Here is a 19,508-nt window from a genome sequence, read left to right as displayed (position 1 = left end):
ATATTTATAAGCACTGATCTGGGGGCTGTACAGTTGAGAACGCCTTGCATAAAAATAAAGCTTTTCCCTGGACATGGTGCTAGCGCATCAGAGAAGGCAATGGTGGGGAACCTGTTGCCCTCTTAATGCTGCTGGACTGTCAGCCAGTTTAGTGTGGTTAGTGCTGGACTAAGACTTGGGAAACCAGGGTTTAAAATCTCCATTCAGCCATGAAGTTCACCTAGGGCCAATCACAGCCTCTTTGTCTGACCCACCTAAGAGGGTTGTGAGGATAAAATGTGGAGAACTATGTACAGCACCTTGACCTTGGAGGAACTGTGGGCTAGAAATGTGTTTTGTAAAAAAACCCCACGATTGCTGGTCATGCTGGCTGCAGTTGCGAATCCAGCAACACCTGAGGACCACCGGTTCCCCATCCTTTCCCTAGGGAACATTTTATTAGCAGCTGTGCTTTCTGATTTGGGAATGCTCAAAGCTTATTTTGGGAAGGCGGCCTCCAAACATCTGTTCTTGTAGAGGCACTTGGAGGTAGGATCCAACTTCCGCCTTGCAGCCTGGCCTGAGCTTTCTGAATACTGTAGTTGACAACAGAATTATATACATGTTTACTCAGGTAAGTTGGCACATACTTTCACAAAACGTGCATCCTGCAAAAGGACTGCAACCTCAAGCTTGGTCTTGGGCCACCTGCGCCCTGTTGCGATGGAGCAGGTTTTGTTACAGGTGCGGGTTCAGAGGAATCCCTCTCGCCCCCGGGTTGCAACATCTTGCCGCCTCACGCGGTTTTCCAAGCTGCGCGTTCAGATGCAGAAGGCACTTTTTGCGAGTTATCTTCTGAACAGCGTGGGATTAGAGAAACCAAGAGCCTGGGCGGGGGCTGGAGGGGGTCGGCGGGTTCCTCGGCGTAGCTGGGTCTGCGGCGGCGACGGCGGAGCTCGGCTTGCCCGTGGGTTGGGCCGCGGGTTCAAGCGGCGCCCCCGACCCCGAGCTGGCCAAGGCGGAAGGGGCGACCTCGGCTGCCCTGGGGCAAGGGGAAAGGGACCCCGGCAGGCCCAGGCCCGACCCCGAGGCGCGACGAGGCCTGAGGCGATGGCTGCTCCTTCCCCTCCGGGCTCCAGGCCTCGGCGCGTCTCCTCGGAGCTCGGCTGGCTCCGGCGGCGAGGCCGCGCTCTCGCGAGAAGAGGCGGCGCTGCGGCTGAGGGAACCCGCGCCCAGGGGCGGAGGCGGCGGCGGCATCTCCGCCCTCGGCCGCCTCCTGCTGCTTCCCGGGCTGGAGGCGAAGGGGCGCCTCGCCTCATGCCTGCCGGGCGGGGGGCCGCGCCTGCCTCCGTCGCCCCGGACTAGCCGGGGGCGCCGGCCATGGCCGAGGCGGGCGCTGAGGAGACCGGCGGCGGCGGCGGCGGCGGCGGCAGCCAAGGTGAGAGAAGGGCGGCGGCGGCGGGGAGCGAGCGAGCGAGCCAGTCCCTCCTCAGAAGGAGCGGCGGCTTTCGCGCCTTTCGCCGGCGTTGCGACGGGTAGGACTAGATGACCCCGGGGGGCCCCTTCCCGAGTCTGTAGGTCCGTGCCCGCAGATTGGGTGGCCAACTCGCCAGCCGCGAGGCCAGCTGGATGTGGAGGAGGCGGGCGGCGCGGTTTCCTCTCTGCCCCAGGCATTTAATTGATGGGGGGGGGGGGTTTGGCTTTCCAATGTCCCACCCAGGAGAGCCCCCGCGGCGCCAGGGGGGTTTGCGGGGAAAGGAAGCGCCGCCAGGCAGTAGCCGGACTCGGAGCAACTGGGCCGAATTTCCCTCTGCCCCCTTCACCCCCCAAACCAAGGAAGACGCGCCCGAGGGATGGAAGAAGAAGCGAAAGGGGGGCGGGGGGCGGGACGCGAAACTTCCTCCTCCTCCTCTGCGCTTCGCTCCCACGACCTTTCTTTCGCCTGCCCTACTTTCGCAGCATGTGCGTGATCTGGCTGTACATTTTCAATCTGTCCGGCTGGTCTTCGTCGCGCAGAGAACAAACGTGCTGCCCGCCTCCCTTTCTACTTCAATTTTCTCCAAATGATTTTTTTTTTCTCTCGGAAAAAGCGGGGGAATAGGAAGAGGAACCTGCAGCGATGCTTTAGGAATCCCCTCTGGAGCTTTTAAAATGTGTCCTGGCGGAACTCCAGTTTTCTGAAATAAGTATCTAGCCGTGACATCGGTTGGATACATAAACTAATACTTGTTGTGTATTTTATGTTTGACAGAGGAGGTTAAAATCAGTCCCAATTTGGGTGTGATTTCTACATTGTTTAACTGAAATATTGGGATGCATTAAATGCTGCTAAATGCAGTCCAAATGCACTTTTCTGTGAATAGTCTATAGACTTATAGATATATGCAGATGAATAAATAGTTTTATCATTTGGCTGGAGCTGTTCTGTAATCGGAGTCGCATATCCTTGGAGGTCCTGATTCTTGGTTTACAATATGCTGCAATTTTATCTACAGTTAATTTTAAATTTATGTTTTTACTCCCTAGCTTTTTAATAATTTTGTATGTGTCAAGATAATTTTTTGCCATGCTGCTGTACTTTAGGTTATGGATTATTTTTGTGTATATTAATATCCCTTGTTCTTTAAATCTGAGGGTCAAGTGACATATAGAACAATGTTAAAGTGTATAGCTTCCTTCTTAACACTACAAAGTTGTCTGTTGCCAAAATTTAAATCTAGAAAGGTAGGTGCTAATTGTGTTCCAATTTGAGGCGGTTTTCTGTTGTTGTCATTTCTATTTTACTTCATACTAGAGAAGTAGCATATCTACCGTAAGTTCTGTCTTCAAAAAGTAGGTCAAGTCCTATCTTGTTTCGAGGCTGGTGTTTTCCTTGCAAAGTTTATGACTGGATTGTTTAATTTTCCAGTTTTCACCTATTAAGAAATAGTTATAAAAAAAACAAACAGTATAGGCCATGTTACTGATCTCCAGGAAAAAATCCAGCTCCTAAAACGTACTGGATCTTTCCACACCCTCCTTTTCTGATGCTGAACAAGGAGAGCTTGCAGGGCAGCAATTGAAGAAGGAGCAAAAAGGGTTTTCTTGTGTGTGTGTGTGTGTGTGTTTCTTTGTGGCTGATTAGCTGTTCTCCCTGTGCAAAGGTCAGAGGGGGCAGGGTTTCTGTTGAGGCAGGTGATTAGCTGTGGGAGGAGCTTATCAGAGCTTGCAGGGCAGCAGTTGAAGAAGGAGCAAAAAGGGTTTTCTTGTGTGTGTGTTTTTCTTTGTGGCTGATTAGCTGCTCTCCCTGTGCAAAGGTCAGAGGGGGCAGGGTTTCTGTTGAGGCAGGTGATTAGCTGTGGGAGGAGCTTATCAGAGCTTGCAGGGCAGCGGCGCGCGCCTAGTGGCGTGCGCAGTTTGATCCATCTTTTAGATTTAGGGGAGCTAGTCTCAAACGTTTGTTGGGGGAGACCTAGGTTTTTTTTGGGGGGGGAGTTATTTGTCCTGTCTTCACACTTTTTATGATGGAGGACCGCTGTAGCCACCCCCAACGACACGTTCTCAAGATGGAGGGGGAGGGAACAGCTGCAGTCGCCTGCAGTTCCTGCGCAATGTTTGCCATCTTGCCAAAGGTTGCAGGCAGCTTTACCTGCAGCAATTGCATGTTGATTGCCCTCTTAGAAGACAAAGTCCAGCAACTGGAGGAACGCGTAGCTACGCTCCAAAGAATTAGAGAGCTGGAGCTCTTCTTGGAAGCAACAGAGCACACCGTCTCCACCAAGGAGGTGACAGGGGACTCCCCTGAGAAGGAGGCTAGTTCACCAACACAGGAGCCAGATATAAGGAGAAACGTGACTCAAAGAAGTAGGAGGCCCAGGGTTCGCTCTGATTGTTTAGAAATACACAATCGCTTTGAGGTCCTCTCCCCTAGCATGGAAGACGAAGAGCAGACTCCATTTGAGGATCTCTCCCTCATTACAGTCGATCAGGTATATGAAAACGAGCAGCAAGGACTTCCGGGGGCGGCGCGAACGGCAATGGCGGTCCTCTTCTGAACGGGAGAGGAGGCTCCGCAGACAACGGGTCGTCCGCTACGGCGAAGCGGAGACCCTTTTCGGAAAACCCCAGGCAGCAAGAGCCTGGGGTCTTGAGGCTCGGTGGGCGCCTTGAGCGACCCTCCAAGCGCTAAAGGAACCCCGTAAGGGGCTCCGGAGCGTGGAGGGGGGTTGCGGCGCTGAGAGCTGCTTCACAGTCTGTGGAGCGAAGCCGCGCTGCTGCTGCCGGTGAGCGCTGATCCCTTTTCCTGTCAAATTACGGATCCGGACGAAAAGCAACTTATTCGTGAGTAAAAGACTGAATCACTTGAAATTAGTGACTTTAAAGGAAAAATCTAAATTGGCTTGAACTTGGCTGAAAGCGGAGAGACGTGGAAACAGGAAGTCCGTCTTCCGCAGCCATTGAACTTGAAAAAAGCAATCAGCTGGAGGAGTGGAGGCTGAAAGAAAGAGATTCTAAACTTTACAGATCTAAGCATCTATTGAACTTGCAATTTAAAGTAAAGACTTTAAGCTAAAGATTTGGGATTATTACTTGCACTTGACTTTCCTCCTTTTATTGGATTACAAATTAGAAGGTGAAACCCAGAGTCAGGAGCTGCCTGAGCATTAAGAGATTGAGCTGTCAGTACTGCAGATTTGGATACTGTATATTGGAACTTGCAACAATCTGAGGGTATTGAGACCTTTTAAATTTGAAACATTCTTTTTGGAGATAAATAAGCACTGTCTGTAACAAAGTGACCATTTATAAACTCTGCTAAAAATTTGTATCTGAAGGTTCTTGGACATTAAATTAGACTCTGAAAGACATTTTAAGCTCCCTCTAGAGGATTGGATTAAAACAGTGACTTTACATGTACATTTACTTTCGATTCCCTTGTTGTTTGCTTGCTCTGGGCCTTTCCATTCCCATGGGAATAACTCAGTGTGACCTTGACTGACAGATAACGTTGGAATGAGTGGCACAAGAAAAAGAGGGAGAGTTAGACAAACAACTTTAACAACTCTAACCTCAGCTTCGCAGACACGTAGATCATCTGTACCTACTTTGCCCTCAGAAGTAGAAGTTGAAGAAGTTGCCTTGTCACAGGCAAAAGAGGGAGAGGGTGAAGCAGAGCAGTTACAATTGGAAGATATGGCCTCAGGAGTATCTGTTTCTGTTCTAGACAAAATTTTTGAAAAATTGGAAGCTTTGGACAAGAAAGTAGATGCGCAATCAGCAAAGATTGACAAAAATACAGAATGTCTAAATAAATTAACCATACAAGTGGTACAGAATACACAAGCAATTGGACAGTTAACGGAGGCCTCAGCAGAAAATCGGAAATTGGCTGAGGACACCAGACAAAAATTGGAAAATTTAGAGCAAGAGGTAAGACCACTCACTAAACAAGTTGGGGAACATCAGATTTATCTTTCTATGATAGAACTGCGAAATCGTGAGAATAATTTGAGGATTAGATCAGTACAAGAGGCAGAAGAAGGAAATCTAACTGAGTTTTTGACCAAAGAATTCTCCAAGTTCTGGAATTTGGAAGAAAAGGACTTTAAAATTGTGTCAGCTTTCAGACTTGGAAGATTCATAAAGAAGGAGAGGCCCAGAGACTGTTTGATAACATTGAGATCAAAGGAGGAAAGGGATAAGATTTTGGGCCTACACTTCGGAAAGTCACTGGAGGTTTTGGATAGAAGAATTGAAATTTATAAAGATATCCCAAGACAACTGCTGGATCTTAGAGCCGCCTATTCTGAACTTGCTAAACTATTAAGGAGCAACGCAATTCCATTCAGGTGGGAATTTCCCCAAGGAATATCTTTTACCTTTAGAGGGAGAAAGGCCAAAGTTAGAACATTGGAAGAGAGAGAGAAATTTTTGGCTACATACGGAGAGGATCTTCAAAAAGGAATTGAACTACCTTCTGGGCCTGGGGCAACGCCAGCATCAACACCAGCACCTGGGGAACCTGAAGATTTAGAGAAGATACCACCCCTGGAGAAATAACCAGATTGATCCAGGATGTCTCTGCAACTGCTGAGTTGGAATATTAATGGTTGTAACATTCCGGAAAAAAGGAAGAAAATATTTCACATATTAAAAAAAGAACAATTGGACATTATCTGTTTACAAGAAACACATGTGACGAGGCTCCACAGAAAAGTGTTAATAAATAAAAGATTGGGCCAGGAATTTGTATCGTCGGACAAAGTTAAGAAGAGAGGCGTGGTGATATATGCAAAAGAGAGCCTGTCACCTAAATTCCTATTTAAAGATGAACATGGAAGAATTTTGGCTATTGAGATACAATATCAAGGAGAGAAACTGTTGATATTAGGAATCTATGCACCTAATGAAGGGAAATCGGAATTTTACAAGAAGCTGCAGGAGACAATGCTGGACTATCTGGATTACAACAACATCATAATGATGGGAGATATGAATGGGGTCGTATCAACTAACATGGACAAGTCACAAAGTCAAAATGTTACAAAAGACGGCAGACTACCTAAAACCTTTTTTGAAATGACTGACAATATGGATTTGATTGACATTTGGAGGACAAAGAACCCACTAGGAAGAGAGGGAACATTCTTTTCTGAAGCCCAACTGACCTGGACAAGAATCGACCAAATATGGATTTCTAGAGGCCTGGCACCTAAGGTCAGAAAAGTGGAAATCTGCCCAAAGACCTGTTCCGACCATAATGCAGTAAAGATGGATATGACACTATTACCAACTGGATCCTTTAGATGGAAGATGAATGACAATTTGTTCAGAGATCAGGAAATTACCAAGAAGGCCCAAAAAGTTTTGAAGGACTATTTTGAGATAAATATGAATAATATGGTGGAAAAAAGAATAATCTGGGACGCAAGTAAAGCTGTAATGAGGGGATTCTTGATACAACAGAATGCAGTAAAGAAAAGAACACAAAATGAGAAAAAAGATAAGATCTTGGATAAAATAAAAGAATTAGAGAAGAAATTAAGAGTGAATCCGAAGTCACAGCCAACTCTGAGAGAAATTAAACTTTATCAAACACAATATTCTAAATTGATAAATCAGGAAATTGAATGGAAGGTTAAATTAATGAAACAAAAAACGTTTGAGTCGGCGAATAAATGTGGAAAACTGCTAGCTTGGCAGTTGAAGAGAAGACAAAGATTAAATACTGTTACAAACTTAGAGGTTGATGGAAAAAACATTCAGAATCCAGTGGACATCAGAAAGTGTTTCCAGAGATATTTTAAAAAATTATACACCCAAGGGCCGCAAGACGATGTTGAGATTAAACAATTTTTGGCAAAAAACGGACTATCTAAATTGTCACAAGAAAATAGGACAATCCTGAATTCTAAAATAACACGACAGGAAATTGAACAAGCCATTCAGAACATGCAACTCGGCAAATCTCCAGGACCAGATGGGCTGACCTCCAAGTACTATAAGACATTAAAAGACTATTTGATACAACCCTTGATGGAGGTCAGCAATGAAATTATGGAGGGGAAGAGGGCACCGGAGTCGTGGAAGGAAGCGTTCATCACATTAATACCAAAGTCGGAAGCTGAAAAGACACAACTTAAGAACTACCGTCCCATCTCTCTTTTAAATGTGGATTACAAAATATTTGCAGACATTTTGGCAAATAGATTTAAAAAAGTTTTAAATGAAGTAATTCACAAGGACCAGGCTGGCTTTCTCCCAGGTAGACATCTGTTTGCTAATACAAGGAACATTATTGACATCTTGGAACTTTTGCAAACAGATATAAATACAAAAGCAGTTTTAATTTTTATAGACGCGGAGAAGGCCTTTGACAATATCTCCTGGAAATTTATGATGGGAAATTTAAAAGAGATGGGAGTGGGACGGGGTTTTGAGAATGGGATTGAGGCGATATATTCAGAACAGAAAGCTAAATTGATAGTTAATAATGTGGTTACAGAAGAGTTCAAAATTGAAAAAGGGACACGACAAGGTTGCCCTATTTCCCCTTTGTTATTTATTTCGGTTCTGGAAGTGCTATTGAACATGATTAGAGGGGATCGGTTGGTGGAAGGAATTCAGGTCGGTCAGAAACAATATAAATTAAAAGCTTTCGCAGATGACCTGGTCTTGACCTTGCAGAAGCCAGAGCCCAGTACGAAAAGAGTATTACAACTGATTAATGACTTTGGTCGGGTGGCTGGATTTAAACTAAATAAACAGAAAACTAAGGTTTTGGGGAAAAATTTGACTGATACAGAGTCAGAACGGTTTCAGAATGAGACGGAACTCAATGTGGTTAAAAAAGTAAAATACCTAGGGGTAAACATAACAGTAAAAAATCTAAGTCTATTTAAGGATAATTATGAAAAATGCTGGACAGAAATTAAGAGAGACTTAGATAGTTGGTCAAAATTGAAACTTTCTTTGTTAGGCCGAATTGCTGCTATCAAGATGAACGTATTGCCAAGGATGTTGTTTTTATTTCAAACACTTCAGGTTTTGGACAAAACGGAGTGCTTTCAGAAGTGGCAGAGAGACATTTCTAAGTTTGTCTGGCAGGGCAAAAAGCCCAGAATTAAGTTTAAGATATTAACCGATGCAAAACAAAGAGGGGGCTTTGCCCTGCCAGACTTAAAGTTGTATTATGAAGCCGCAGCGTTCTGCTGGCTAAAAGACTGGCTACTTCTTGAAGACACCGATGTGTTGGATTTGGAAGGGTTTAACAACGCTTTTGGTTGGCATGCATATTTATGGTATGACAAGGTTAAAGCAAATAAGGCCTTTAAGAACCATATTGTCAGAAAATCACTGTTTAATGTCTGGACAAAATATAAAGACTTGCTGGAAAATAAAACACCAAGGTGGCTTTCACCTTTGGAAGCTAAGGCCCGAAAAAGACCCAATATGGAGGCTAAATGGCCAAAATATTGGGAAATACTAGAAAAGGATGGAGACAATTGGAAATTGCAGAGTTTGGAGAAAATGAAAGACAAAGTGCGAGATTGGCTACATTACGCTCAGATTAAAGAAGTTTTTAAAAATGATAAGAAACTAGGGTTCCAGGTGGAGAAATCGAAACTAGAAACAGAATTGTTAGAACCAAAGATTAAGGTACTTTCAAGGATGTATAACTTGCTGTTGAAATGGAATACACAAGATGAAACGGTTAAATCGGCTATGATAAGGTGGGCACAGGACATTGGGCATAATATCATGTTTGAGGACTGGGAGAGGTTGTGGAGTAATGGATTGAAATTTACTGCATGTAACGCTCTGAAAGAAAATGTAATGAAAATGATTTATAGATGGTATATGACCCCAGTCAAACTTGCCAAAATTTACCACCTGTCTGATAATAAGTGTTGGAAATGTAAAGAGTGTGAGGGAACGTTCTTCCACCTCTGGTGGACTTGCCCTAAAGTGAAGGCGTTCTGGGAAATGATTTATAATGAATTGAAAAAGGTATTTAAATATACCTTCACTAAGAAACCAGAGGCTTTCCTTTTGGGTATTGTCGGCCAAGGGGTGGCAAAGAAGGACCAGACATTTTTTATGTATGTAACAACAGCAGCAAGGATACTTCTCGCAAAACACTGGAAAACTCAAGATCTACCCACACTGGAAGAATGGCAGATGCAACTGATAGACTACATGGAACTGGCTGAAATGACCGGCAGAATTCGTGACCTGGGAGAAGAGAGGATTGAGGAGGATTGGAAGAAATTTAAGAACTATTTACAAAAGCATTGTAATTTGAGTGAATGCTAAATAAGATGCTAGACTAAAACAACTGAGCACCACTAAATTTAGAAGTTTTTAAGAAAATAAGTAAGACTGTGAAAATTTAGCTCCTTCTGAGAATTATAAGATTATGAAATATAGAAGGGATATAAGAATTTAAATAAGATGATAAATTGCTGACAAAATGTTATAACGATGAAAGTGGGAGCGGGAGATGTGAGGAAGTCCAAAGAAAATGTGAAACTATGTTAAGACAAATGTTATATTGTTTATTATGTTTACTCTTATTGTAAAACCCAATAAATTGCTTTAAAAAAAAAAAAAGAAAACGAGCAGCAAAGTCAGTCCTCAGGGAATGTGCAGGCGACCTTGGAACGGACAGCTCACGGAAGAACCCCGACCAAACCTAAGAGGAGGCGTGTAGTGGTGATAGGGGATTCCCTACTGAGGGGAACAGAAGCAGTGATCTGTGGGCCTGACAAGATGTCTCGGGAAGTGTGCTGTCTCCCCGGGGCTAAGATCCAAGATGTAACTGAACAACTGCAAGGAATTATAAAACCCACTGACAAATACCCCTTCCTCTTGGTTCATGTGGGAACCAATGACACTGCAAGCAATAGCCTCCAGAAGATCAAAAGAGACTACGAGGCTCTGGGCAGGAAATTGAAGCAATTAAATGCACAAATTGTCATCTCATCTGTCCTCCCAGTTGAACGATGTGGCCCAGGGAGAGAGGGAAAAATAGTGGAAGTGAACAGCTGGCTTCGCAAATGGTGTAAACAGGAACGGTTTGGATTCTTAGATCACGGACTGCAGTTTCTTGAAGATGGACTTCTGGCAAGCGATGGGCTGCACCTCACAACGGTTGGGAGAAATGTTTTTGCCAAAAATCTCAGAAACCTCATCAGGAGGGCTTTAAACTGACTAATGTGGGGGAGGGAGACAGTGCTCCTGAAGGTAGGAGTCTATCAATTGATGAAGATGATCATCCAAATGTCATAGACCAAATGGAGCAAACAGCACGCAGACCTAGTGGTGGGAGGAAAAAATCCTTAAATAAGAGACACGGGGGAATGATTAATGGACTTCAATGTCTGTACACTAATGTGCAAAGCATGGGAAATAAACAAGATGAGCTTGAGCTCTTGGTACAGCAAACTAGATATGACATAATAGGCATCACTGAAACCTGGTGGGATAAGTCCCACGATTGGAATGTAATAATGGGGGGATACAATCTATTTCAGAGAAACAGACCAGACAAGAAAGGAGGAGGAGTGGCGTTAAGGGAGAGAAGAATAACAGTGACCTCATTGTGGGAGTTTACTATAGATCCCCAAGCCAAACGGAGGACATAGATGATGCCTTCCTGGAACAGATGGCCAAGCATGCAAAAGGAAGGGAGATAGTAGTAATGGGGGACTTCAATTACCTGAATATTTGTTGAATGTCAAACTCAGCCAAGAGCATAAGGTCAAACAGATTCCTCACTGGCCTTGCAGACAACTTCATTGTCCAGAAAGTGGGAGAAGCAACAAGAGAAACAGCCATTTTAGATCTGGTCCTAACCAATGTTGATGACCTGCTTAGTGCGGTAGAAGTGGAAGGATCATTAGGCGCGAGTGATCATGCTCTTCTGAAGTTTACTATACAGCGGAAAGGAGCAGCCAAGCATACTAGGACTCAATTTCTTGACTTTAAGAAAGCCGACTTCATAAAACTTAGGGACGTGCTGGGTGAGATCCCATGGACAGTAATACTAAAAGGAAAGGGAGTTCATGATGGCTGGGAGTTTGTTAAGAGGGAGATAGTAAAAGCACAACTTCAGGCAATACCAATGAGACGGAAACATGGAAGGTGCCTAAAGAAGCCAGGGTGGCTATCTAAAGAACTTTTAACTGAGTTAAGATTAAAAAGGGATGTGTACAAAAAATGGAAAAGGGGGGAAACCACCAAAGAGGAATTCAAACAAATAGCCAGCACGTGTAGACACAAAGTCAGAAAAGCTAAAGCACAGAATGAACTCAGGCTTGCTAGAGAGGTTAAAAGCAACAAAAAAGGCTTTTATGGGTATGTTCGTATCAAAAGGAAGAACAAAGAAACAGTGGGGTCACTCAGAGGAGAAGATGGTGAAATGCAAACAGGGGACACAGAAAGGGCTGAACTCCTCAATGCCTTCTTTGCCTCAGTCTTCTCTGATAAAGAAAACAATGCCCGACCTGAAGAATTTGGAGCAAATGATTCAGCAAAGGAAACACAGCCCAGAATAACTAAGGAGATAGTACAAGAATACTTGGCTAGTTTAGATGTATTCAAGTCTCCAGGGCCAGATGAACTGCATCCAAGAGTATTAAAAGAACTGGCAGATGTGATCTCAGAACCACTGGCAGTCATCTTTGAGAATTCCTGGAGAACAGGCGAAGTCCCGGCAGACTGGAGGAGGGCAAATGTTGTCCCTACTTTCAAAAAGGGGAAAAGAGAGGACCCAAATAATTACCGCCCAGTCAGTCTGACATCAATACCAGGGAAGATTCTGGAGCAGATCATTAAGCAAACAGTCTGTGAGCACCTAGAAAGGAATGCTGTGATCACCAATAGTCAGCATGGATTTCTGAAAAATAAGTCATGTCAGACTAACCTGATCTCGTTTTTTGACAGAATTACAAGCCTGGTAGATGAAGGGAACGCAGTGGATGTAGCCTACCTTGATTTCAGCAAGGCATTTGACAAGGTGCCTCATGATATTCTTGTAAAGAAGCTGGTAAAATGCGGTCTTGACTATGCTACCACTCAGTGGATTTGTAACTGGCTGACTGACCGAACCCAAAGGGTGCTCATCAAGGGTTCCTCTTCATCCTGGAGAAGAGTGACTAGTGGGGTGCCACAGGGTTCTGTCTTGGGCCCGGTCTTATTCAACATCTTTATCAACGACTTGGATGATGGACTCAAGGGCATCCTGATCAAATTTGCAGATGACACCAAACTGGGAGGGGTGGCTAACAGCCCAGAGGACAGGATCACACTTCAAAACAACCTTGACAGATTAGAGAACTGGGCCAAAACAAACAAGATGAATTTTAACAGGGAGAAATGAAAAGTATTGCACTTGGGCAAAAAAAATGAGAGGCACAAATACAAGATGGGGGACACCTGGCTTGAGAGCAGTACATGTGAAAAGGATCTAGGAGTCTTGGTTGACCACAAACTTGACATGAGCCAACAGTGTGACGTGGCAGCTAAAAAAGCCAATGCAATGCTGGGCTGCATCAATAGGAGTATAGCATCTAGATCAAGGGAAGTAATAGTGCCACTGTATTCGCTCTGGTCAGACCTCACCTGGAGTACTGTGTCCAGTTCTGGGCACCACAGTTCAAGAAGGACACTGACAAACTGGAACGTGTCCAGAGGAGGGCAACCAAAATGGTCAAAGGCCTGGAAACGATGCCTTATGAGGAACGGCTAAGGGAGCTGGGCATGTTTAGCCTGGAGAAGAGGAGGTTAAGGGGTGATATGATAGCCATGTTCAAATATAGAAAAGGATGTCACATAGAGGAGGGAGAAAGGTTGTTTTCTGCTGCTCCAGAGAAGCGGACACGGAGCAATGGATCCAAACTACAAGAAAGAAGATTCCACCTAAACATTAGGAAGAACTTCCTGACAGTAAGAGCTGTTCGACAGTGGAATTTGCTGCCAAGGAGTGTGGTGGAGTCTCCTTCTTTGGAGGTCTTTAAGCAGAGGCTTGACAACCATATGTCAGGAGTGCTCTGATGGTGTTTCCTGCTTGGCAGGGGGTTGGACTCGATGGCCCTTGTGGTCTCTTCCAACTCTATGATTCTATGATTACAGGATTTTTTTTTCTTTTTCATTTTTTAGAAAAAAGAATTTGAAACTCCCACTCAGCCATGAAGCTCGCTTTGCGCCCTTGAAACAGTCACTTATCCTAACCTACCTCACAGAATTGTTGTAAGGATAAAAAGGGAATGAGAACCATAAAAAGCGCCTTGATCTTTTTCAACAGCAATCCATTTAAGCATTTAATACCAGCGGCACCAACCTTACCCCCATATTCCCCCAACTACAGTAATCACTTCTCCCTGCATATTGCTTCCACAACGAACATAATGCTCCCCACCTCTCTGTCCCACTGCGGCATTTCCCGGGGGGGGGGACATACCCAGAAATTGGACAACAACACTCCACTTGTGAAGCATACAGTGAATATTTCTCTCCACCATTCCCCTGTGACATGTTACAAAAACAGCTGCAAAACATTTGGGCAACTTGATATATATTAAAAATTTACACCAGTAATTGCATAATTTGTAATGCTGCATTTACACAGGCAAAAAAGAAGTGATGAAACACTGGAAATAAAATAAAAACACACAAACACTGTTCTTTGATTGCTATGAAAATTCAGGAGTGGAATGTAGCAAACACAAACAAGCTTCACACACAGACATGCATTTGTGTGTGTGCACATGCTGTTCAGCTTGTCGTCGTTTTTGCTCACTGCCTGCAGGGGCAGACTTTGGTAATATGGTACCCTGAGTGAGGACATAATTTGCCCCCACCCCGCCATCCAAACATTCTTATTTTCAGAATAACTCCTAATGGTACAGTTAGTTTAGTATGGATCTTGTCAGTAGGTACCCATATAAATTGTTGTTGTTGTTGTTGTTGTTGTTACTACTATTTTGTGTCCCCTTGGTTCAGCGCCATATGTGGGGGAACTACCTGCATTGCCCTAAATCTGGTGCAGCTGCCTGCCTTGGGCCAGTTACTAACTATCAGCTGAACCTATCTCTTATGGCTGTTGTGAAGATATAGAAGGTGGCTGCAAAAGGGGACTTCTTTCTTGCATTATAGACATCAGTTTTTGCTTCCTTTAGTCAAGCTGATTGTACTCTAAAGGGACATTTTCCCCCCTGTCCCCAGATTAGTACACCTCCAAGGCTTCAACCAGTCTTAATCTGGCCTATTTTGTGTGTGCTTAGATGCAAAAACCCAATTGTATGCAAATGAGTTCACTCCCAGGTTGGTATAGCATGCCCAAGGGTAAAGCATCACCATAAACCCTTATCTGGCCCCTCCTCACAAGAAAACCTAGGCTGCAATCTTCTACCCACTTACTTGGGAGTAAGACTCATTAAACACATGTACTTTTTCTGAATAGACATGTACTCTTGTACTGAGAGTTAACAAAACAGATTTTTTTTTTTTTAATTGCCTGGAGTTTAGAAGACATGCCTTATCCCCTTTGCAGAGTTTTCAGTTTGCATGTGCTTTTTCTGTTTCTTTGCAAGGGTGGAAGATTCTTTAACACTCGCCCACATTTACTCTGTAGTAGAATCAGCAGGTAATACTTTAAAGGGAGTACCTGATCTCAAATGGAGATTACAAGATTGGCTAAAAACACTGAAAGCAGCCAGTCTGGTTTATCTCACAATAATCATTTAGAAGGTTAAGACTTGTCTACATAACAGTTAACGCCAAAGTTTAGGGACATTGCCATTCAAATAGTGTGTGCGCGCCACATCACGTGATTATGAGGGATGGGGCTTACCTGCCCCCCCCTATTTTATTCAAGTTTTATTCAATACATGTGTATTCTTTGTACCTCCTTCTTGGCACCCCTGCCTGTTGGCAGATTAATATTCTGCAAGGTGTGGATAAGAATGTATGGGTAAAAAAAAAATTCCCATTAACAATTCTGCAGAATGTTGTGATCTGTTGTAGATACAGGGTGTAAAAAAAATGGGTTATTCAGGGATGCCTGGATTTGAGTCACAGTAATCTGTTTACTTTCCCTAAAACGGAAGCACAATTGGCCGTTATATTTACTGCAATATTCCAAGATTAAACACCTACAGCAGTGGGTGGTGAACCTTTTTGTTGCTTACCAGCTATCACAAGGGTGCTAGAAGGTATGTTAATAAGGCAAATGCTGTAATGGTCTTAAGTACTGTATTTTTTGCTCTATAAGACTCACTTTTTCCCTCCTAAAAGGTAAGGGGAAATGTGTGTGCGTCTTATGGAACGAATGCAGGCTGCACAGCTATCCCAGAAGCAAGAGGGATTGCTGCTTTCACTGCGCAGCGATCCCTCTTGCTCTTCTGAGATTCAGAATATTTTTTTTCTTGTTTTCCTCCTCCAAAAACTAGGTGCGTCCTGTGGTCTGGTGCGTCTTATAGAGCGAAAAATACGATACTTTCTTATGTGTTCATTATATTGAAGTGCTGAGAGTAAGAGCTTCATTCATGCAAGCAAGGCATGCTCAGTCCATTTTAGCCTTACCATTTTCCACATCATTCAAGTTGCTGCATATTTCTAATGAATTATAATTCTCAATCTTCTCTTTACATGCAAATATAGTTGCTTGTACTGTGAGAGAACAGGTGCAAATTAAGAAGTATCTGATTATTTAGTCAAGTTTCTTTCCCTCATGTTTATTTGACTCCATCCTCTGATTAACTACTTGATCATGCAAATGAAATAGGTAAATGTTGAAGCAAGATAAGGAAGGGGCAGTTAATCTGGGAAACTGTGTGTAAGCAGGTCTATCATTAGCATTGATATATGTAATGAAAAATAAATGTTAGTTTTTAAGTTTGCCCAGGACTCTTCATTGCTGTCTTTTGCAGCAAAACCACTGCTTCCCCTAGATGTGTTCTGCTGTTGTAATAAATTCATTGTGAACATGAAGAAAGCATGAAGACTCTTATGTGGCCTTATATGCAGAGAGTTTAGGTATTCATTCTGGGTTGGAAAACCTTTTATCTGTAGTTGCAATGTATTTTGTTAATTATTTTTAAATGTTTTTGATTACTTATTTCAATATGTCCTGTAAAGTGCTTAGAGATTTTATTACAATCAAACAGTATACACATTTTGTTAATTAGGTAAGTAAACTTAGGCATTCTGTGAGGGGTTGCATGACAGACAGACAGACATTTCTTATTGAGTTGTGGTATGCACAGCATAGTGTGGAGAAGAAAAGGCCAGGTGTTTAAAATGATGTGAATGCTTCAGGCAGTCACTTTTCTGTAGCCATTGTAGGTTGGGTTTGCAGCAGCAGTAGTTATATGGAAAGTTATACTAAAAGCTAATCCTCTTTCAGATGGTTTTCAACCAGCTCTGGAAGGGATTGTACTTTATCTAACGGTCTGGGAGTGATATTAGGTTTGTCATTCTCTTAAGCGTCAAGTAATTTTGGTGGCACAAAGAAACTTCTGTCATTTGACAGGCTCATATGCTAACAGCAACCTCTCCTAGACTGAGCTAGCCTAGCCACAGTTATATTTGCCTTGGTAACTGATATGAGGCTGCTTTTGAAGACAGTTCAGAAACTGTAGATAGCCCAGAACACTGTTCCTAGGCTGATAATGGGAATTAGGTGAAGAGAAAATAATTTGTGTTTATTGCAACAACTCTACCGGCTTCCAGGGACTTTCTGAGCTCAGGTCCAAAGTGCTTGTCATAACCTTTGAACAGGTTATGACTAGATTATCCACAGCTCTGGATCCAAATATTTGTTGGACTGCCTTTTTCTGCATCAGTCTACCGATTCCTTAAGATCATTATTTAAGGCCTTTCTCCTTGTGCCTCTGCAGCCTGATGTGTGGCAGAGAGCAAGCCTTTTTTTGGTGGCACCACACCTTTAAAATACTCTCCTAAAGGAGGTCCACCTAGAGACTGCATTACTATCATTAAGGGCTTGTCCACACTTTCGCTTGTCCAGTGCCTAGAAAGAATGGGTCCAAATGACTTTCTGTGTTTTCTAGGCACAGGTCCAAGCAGTTTTGCCTTTACCTCGCCACTTCCCCCCGGAAAACTGCTCTTCAGCGCTAAATTGGAGCAAATGTCAATCCAGAGAAAACCCAATTGATGTTTATTCATCAGCAGGTTTTCCCCAGGGAAAGCGGAAGTGTTTGGATGAATCCTTAGTCACCAGGCAATCTGTTTTCCTAGGCTTAAAGGTTCGTTTTACCCATATAATGTAGTTAAATTGTCTGGCGATGTTTTAGTTTCTTTTTAATTTCCCGTATTAGTTTGTGTTTATTATTGTTGTTATTGTTGTTGTTATTATTTTAAGTTTTACTTCTTGCTTCTTATACCATGGTTAGCAGCTACCCTAAGAGCATAAATCTTTGTTGACGGTGTGGGACATAAATTATGTAAATGGACAGATTGATTGACACAGAATTAAGAAGCATGTTTGTCATGGAGGAGCTCTTTTGTATCAAGGTTATTCATGGATTTAGGTCAGCATTTTTTTTCATTTCTGTCTAGATTGGTTGGAATACAGTACATACAAAATCACTCTATTTGCAGATAATTTTCAGATGGAAGGAAACCAGTGTGTTGCCTCTGCGTTCTCAAGCCTTATGACTCCTATATCCCAGCCTGTCACTGCCAACTCAAGTAATACATTTGGAGTGGACTTTCCAAGAAAACGCAAAGGAAGTGATTCTGATAACCAGTAAGTTGGGGGGGGGGTAATTTCTGCTTCACTGTAGTATAATAATACTGGATTTGTGTTAGACCTATAGTTGCTAGTGTGTGTGTACGTGTTATGCATCTAACACATCTATTTTGGGAGATAATTTTGTTTATATTCAGGAGCTACATACTAAACACATGACAGAACAGTGATAATGCATTTTCAGCTTCTTGTGCTTCCAGTTCCTATTCACACCTTTATTAATCTACCATGACATATTCTGTGCCTGGAAAAGTCTGTTCTTTTCTGTGCTTCATGCCATTTCCAACTAGCTGCTCCTTGTAAACTTCTTCAAATCCCACAATTCTCAATAATTTTCCTAAACCAACATACATTTCCATATTTTACTCACACTGTCTGTTCTCATTCCTTTTTAACGTTTTTACCTCTTGTCTGTTCTTTCCAAGAATATAATTTGATACTTTCCTGATATTTTGAAATAATAAAACAGCAGGGCTGGAAATCAACAACTGAAAACATTATAGGATTTAATTGGAGGGGATTACATGTTTTAAAACAACAGCAACAAATATTTAACCTAAAAACCATTAGATTTGGTACCAAGATTATCCTACTGAATGAAGCCTATCCGAAGGAGGGTATCGGAAAGCTCAGCTGTTTCAGGTGGCCTCCATGATGTAATGAAATTTATTCCTACTTTCCATTTGTCTAGTGTAGATTCTTCTTGCCACAGATGGTCTCAGTGAGTTAACACTATGAAAGTTTTTATGTACATCTTTATCTTTTCCAACAATGGCATCTTACCTCATCAGATACACCATGCTGCTTCTATTTAGATTTTCCATAGAGTTGTTGAAAATCTGTTTCTGAACTACTAACTCCTATCTGAGCTCTCCAAAGTGCTTTTCATAATATCTCTTCATAATACTAAAAGTTGACATACCAAAAGTTTTTAAGCAGAGCTTGGATGGCCATCTGTAATGCATGCTTTATCCGAGATTCCTGCACTGCATGGGGTTGGACTAGATGATCCTTGAGTCCCTTCCAACTCTTAAGATTCTATGACAGTACCCACTTTCTGAATGTGAGCATCTTTCAAATACTTTCTTGTTCAAGTTGGTTATGGCATCAGGGATATTTACCTCAATCTTTAGTGTACTATATTATAAGAATTGCTGGGAAGTTGCACATCATTTTAAATTGCCAGATGATTAAAAGTAATTAACAAAAAGTTATGTCGTGACAGATGTGATAAGGGAAAATGTCTATTAATTGTCAGGGTATTCTGCTATGGCTA

General features: G+C 42.8%; 1 protein-coding gene across 2 annotated transcripts in view; it reads left to right on the top strand.

Moving 5' to 3' along the window:
- Positions 1–19,508, top strand: part of BMAL2 (basic helix-loop-helix ARNT like 2) — a 47,125-nt gene that overhangs the window by 1,222 nt on the left and 26,395 nt on the right. Inside the window, exons 1-2 of one of the 2 annotated variants that reach the window (XM_081023672.1) lie at positions 1,345–1,417; positions 18,082–18,229. In XM_081023672.1, the coding sequence (XP_080879798.1) occupies positions 1,360–1,417; positions 18,082–18,229 (206 nt within the window). In that variant the 5' untranslated portion in view covers positions 1,345–1,359. Of the gene's footprint in view, positions 1–1,344; positions 1,418–18,081; positions 18,230–19,508 lie in introns of those variants that run through there. The other variant, XM_081023673.1, reaches the window with a different exon arrangement.

Source organism: Podarcis pityusensis (assembly GCF_964106645.2).
Source record: "Podarcis pityusensis genome assembly, chromosome: 10".
Lineage (NCBI taxonomy): Eukaryota > Metazoa > Chordata > Lepidosauria > Squamata > Lacertidae > Podarcis > Podarcis pityusensis.
The sequence above is the reverse complement of the archived record's forward strand: the minus strand, read 5'-3'. Positions and strand labels throughout refer to the sequence as shown.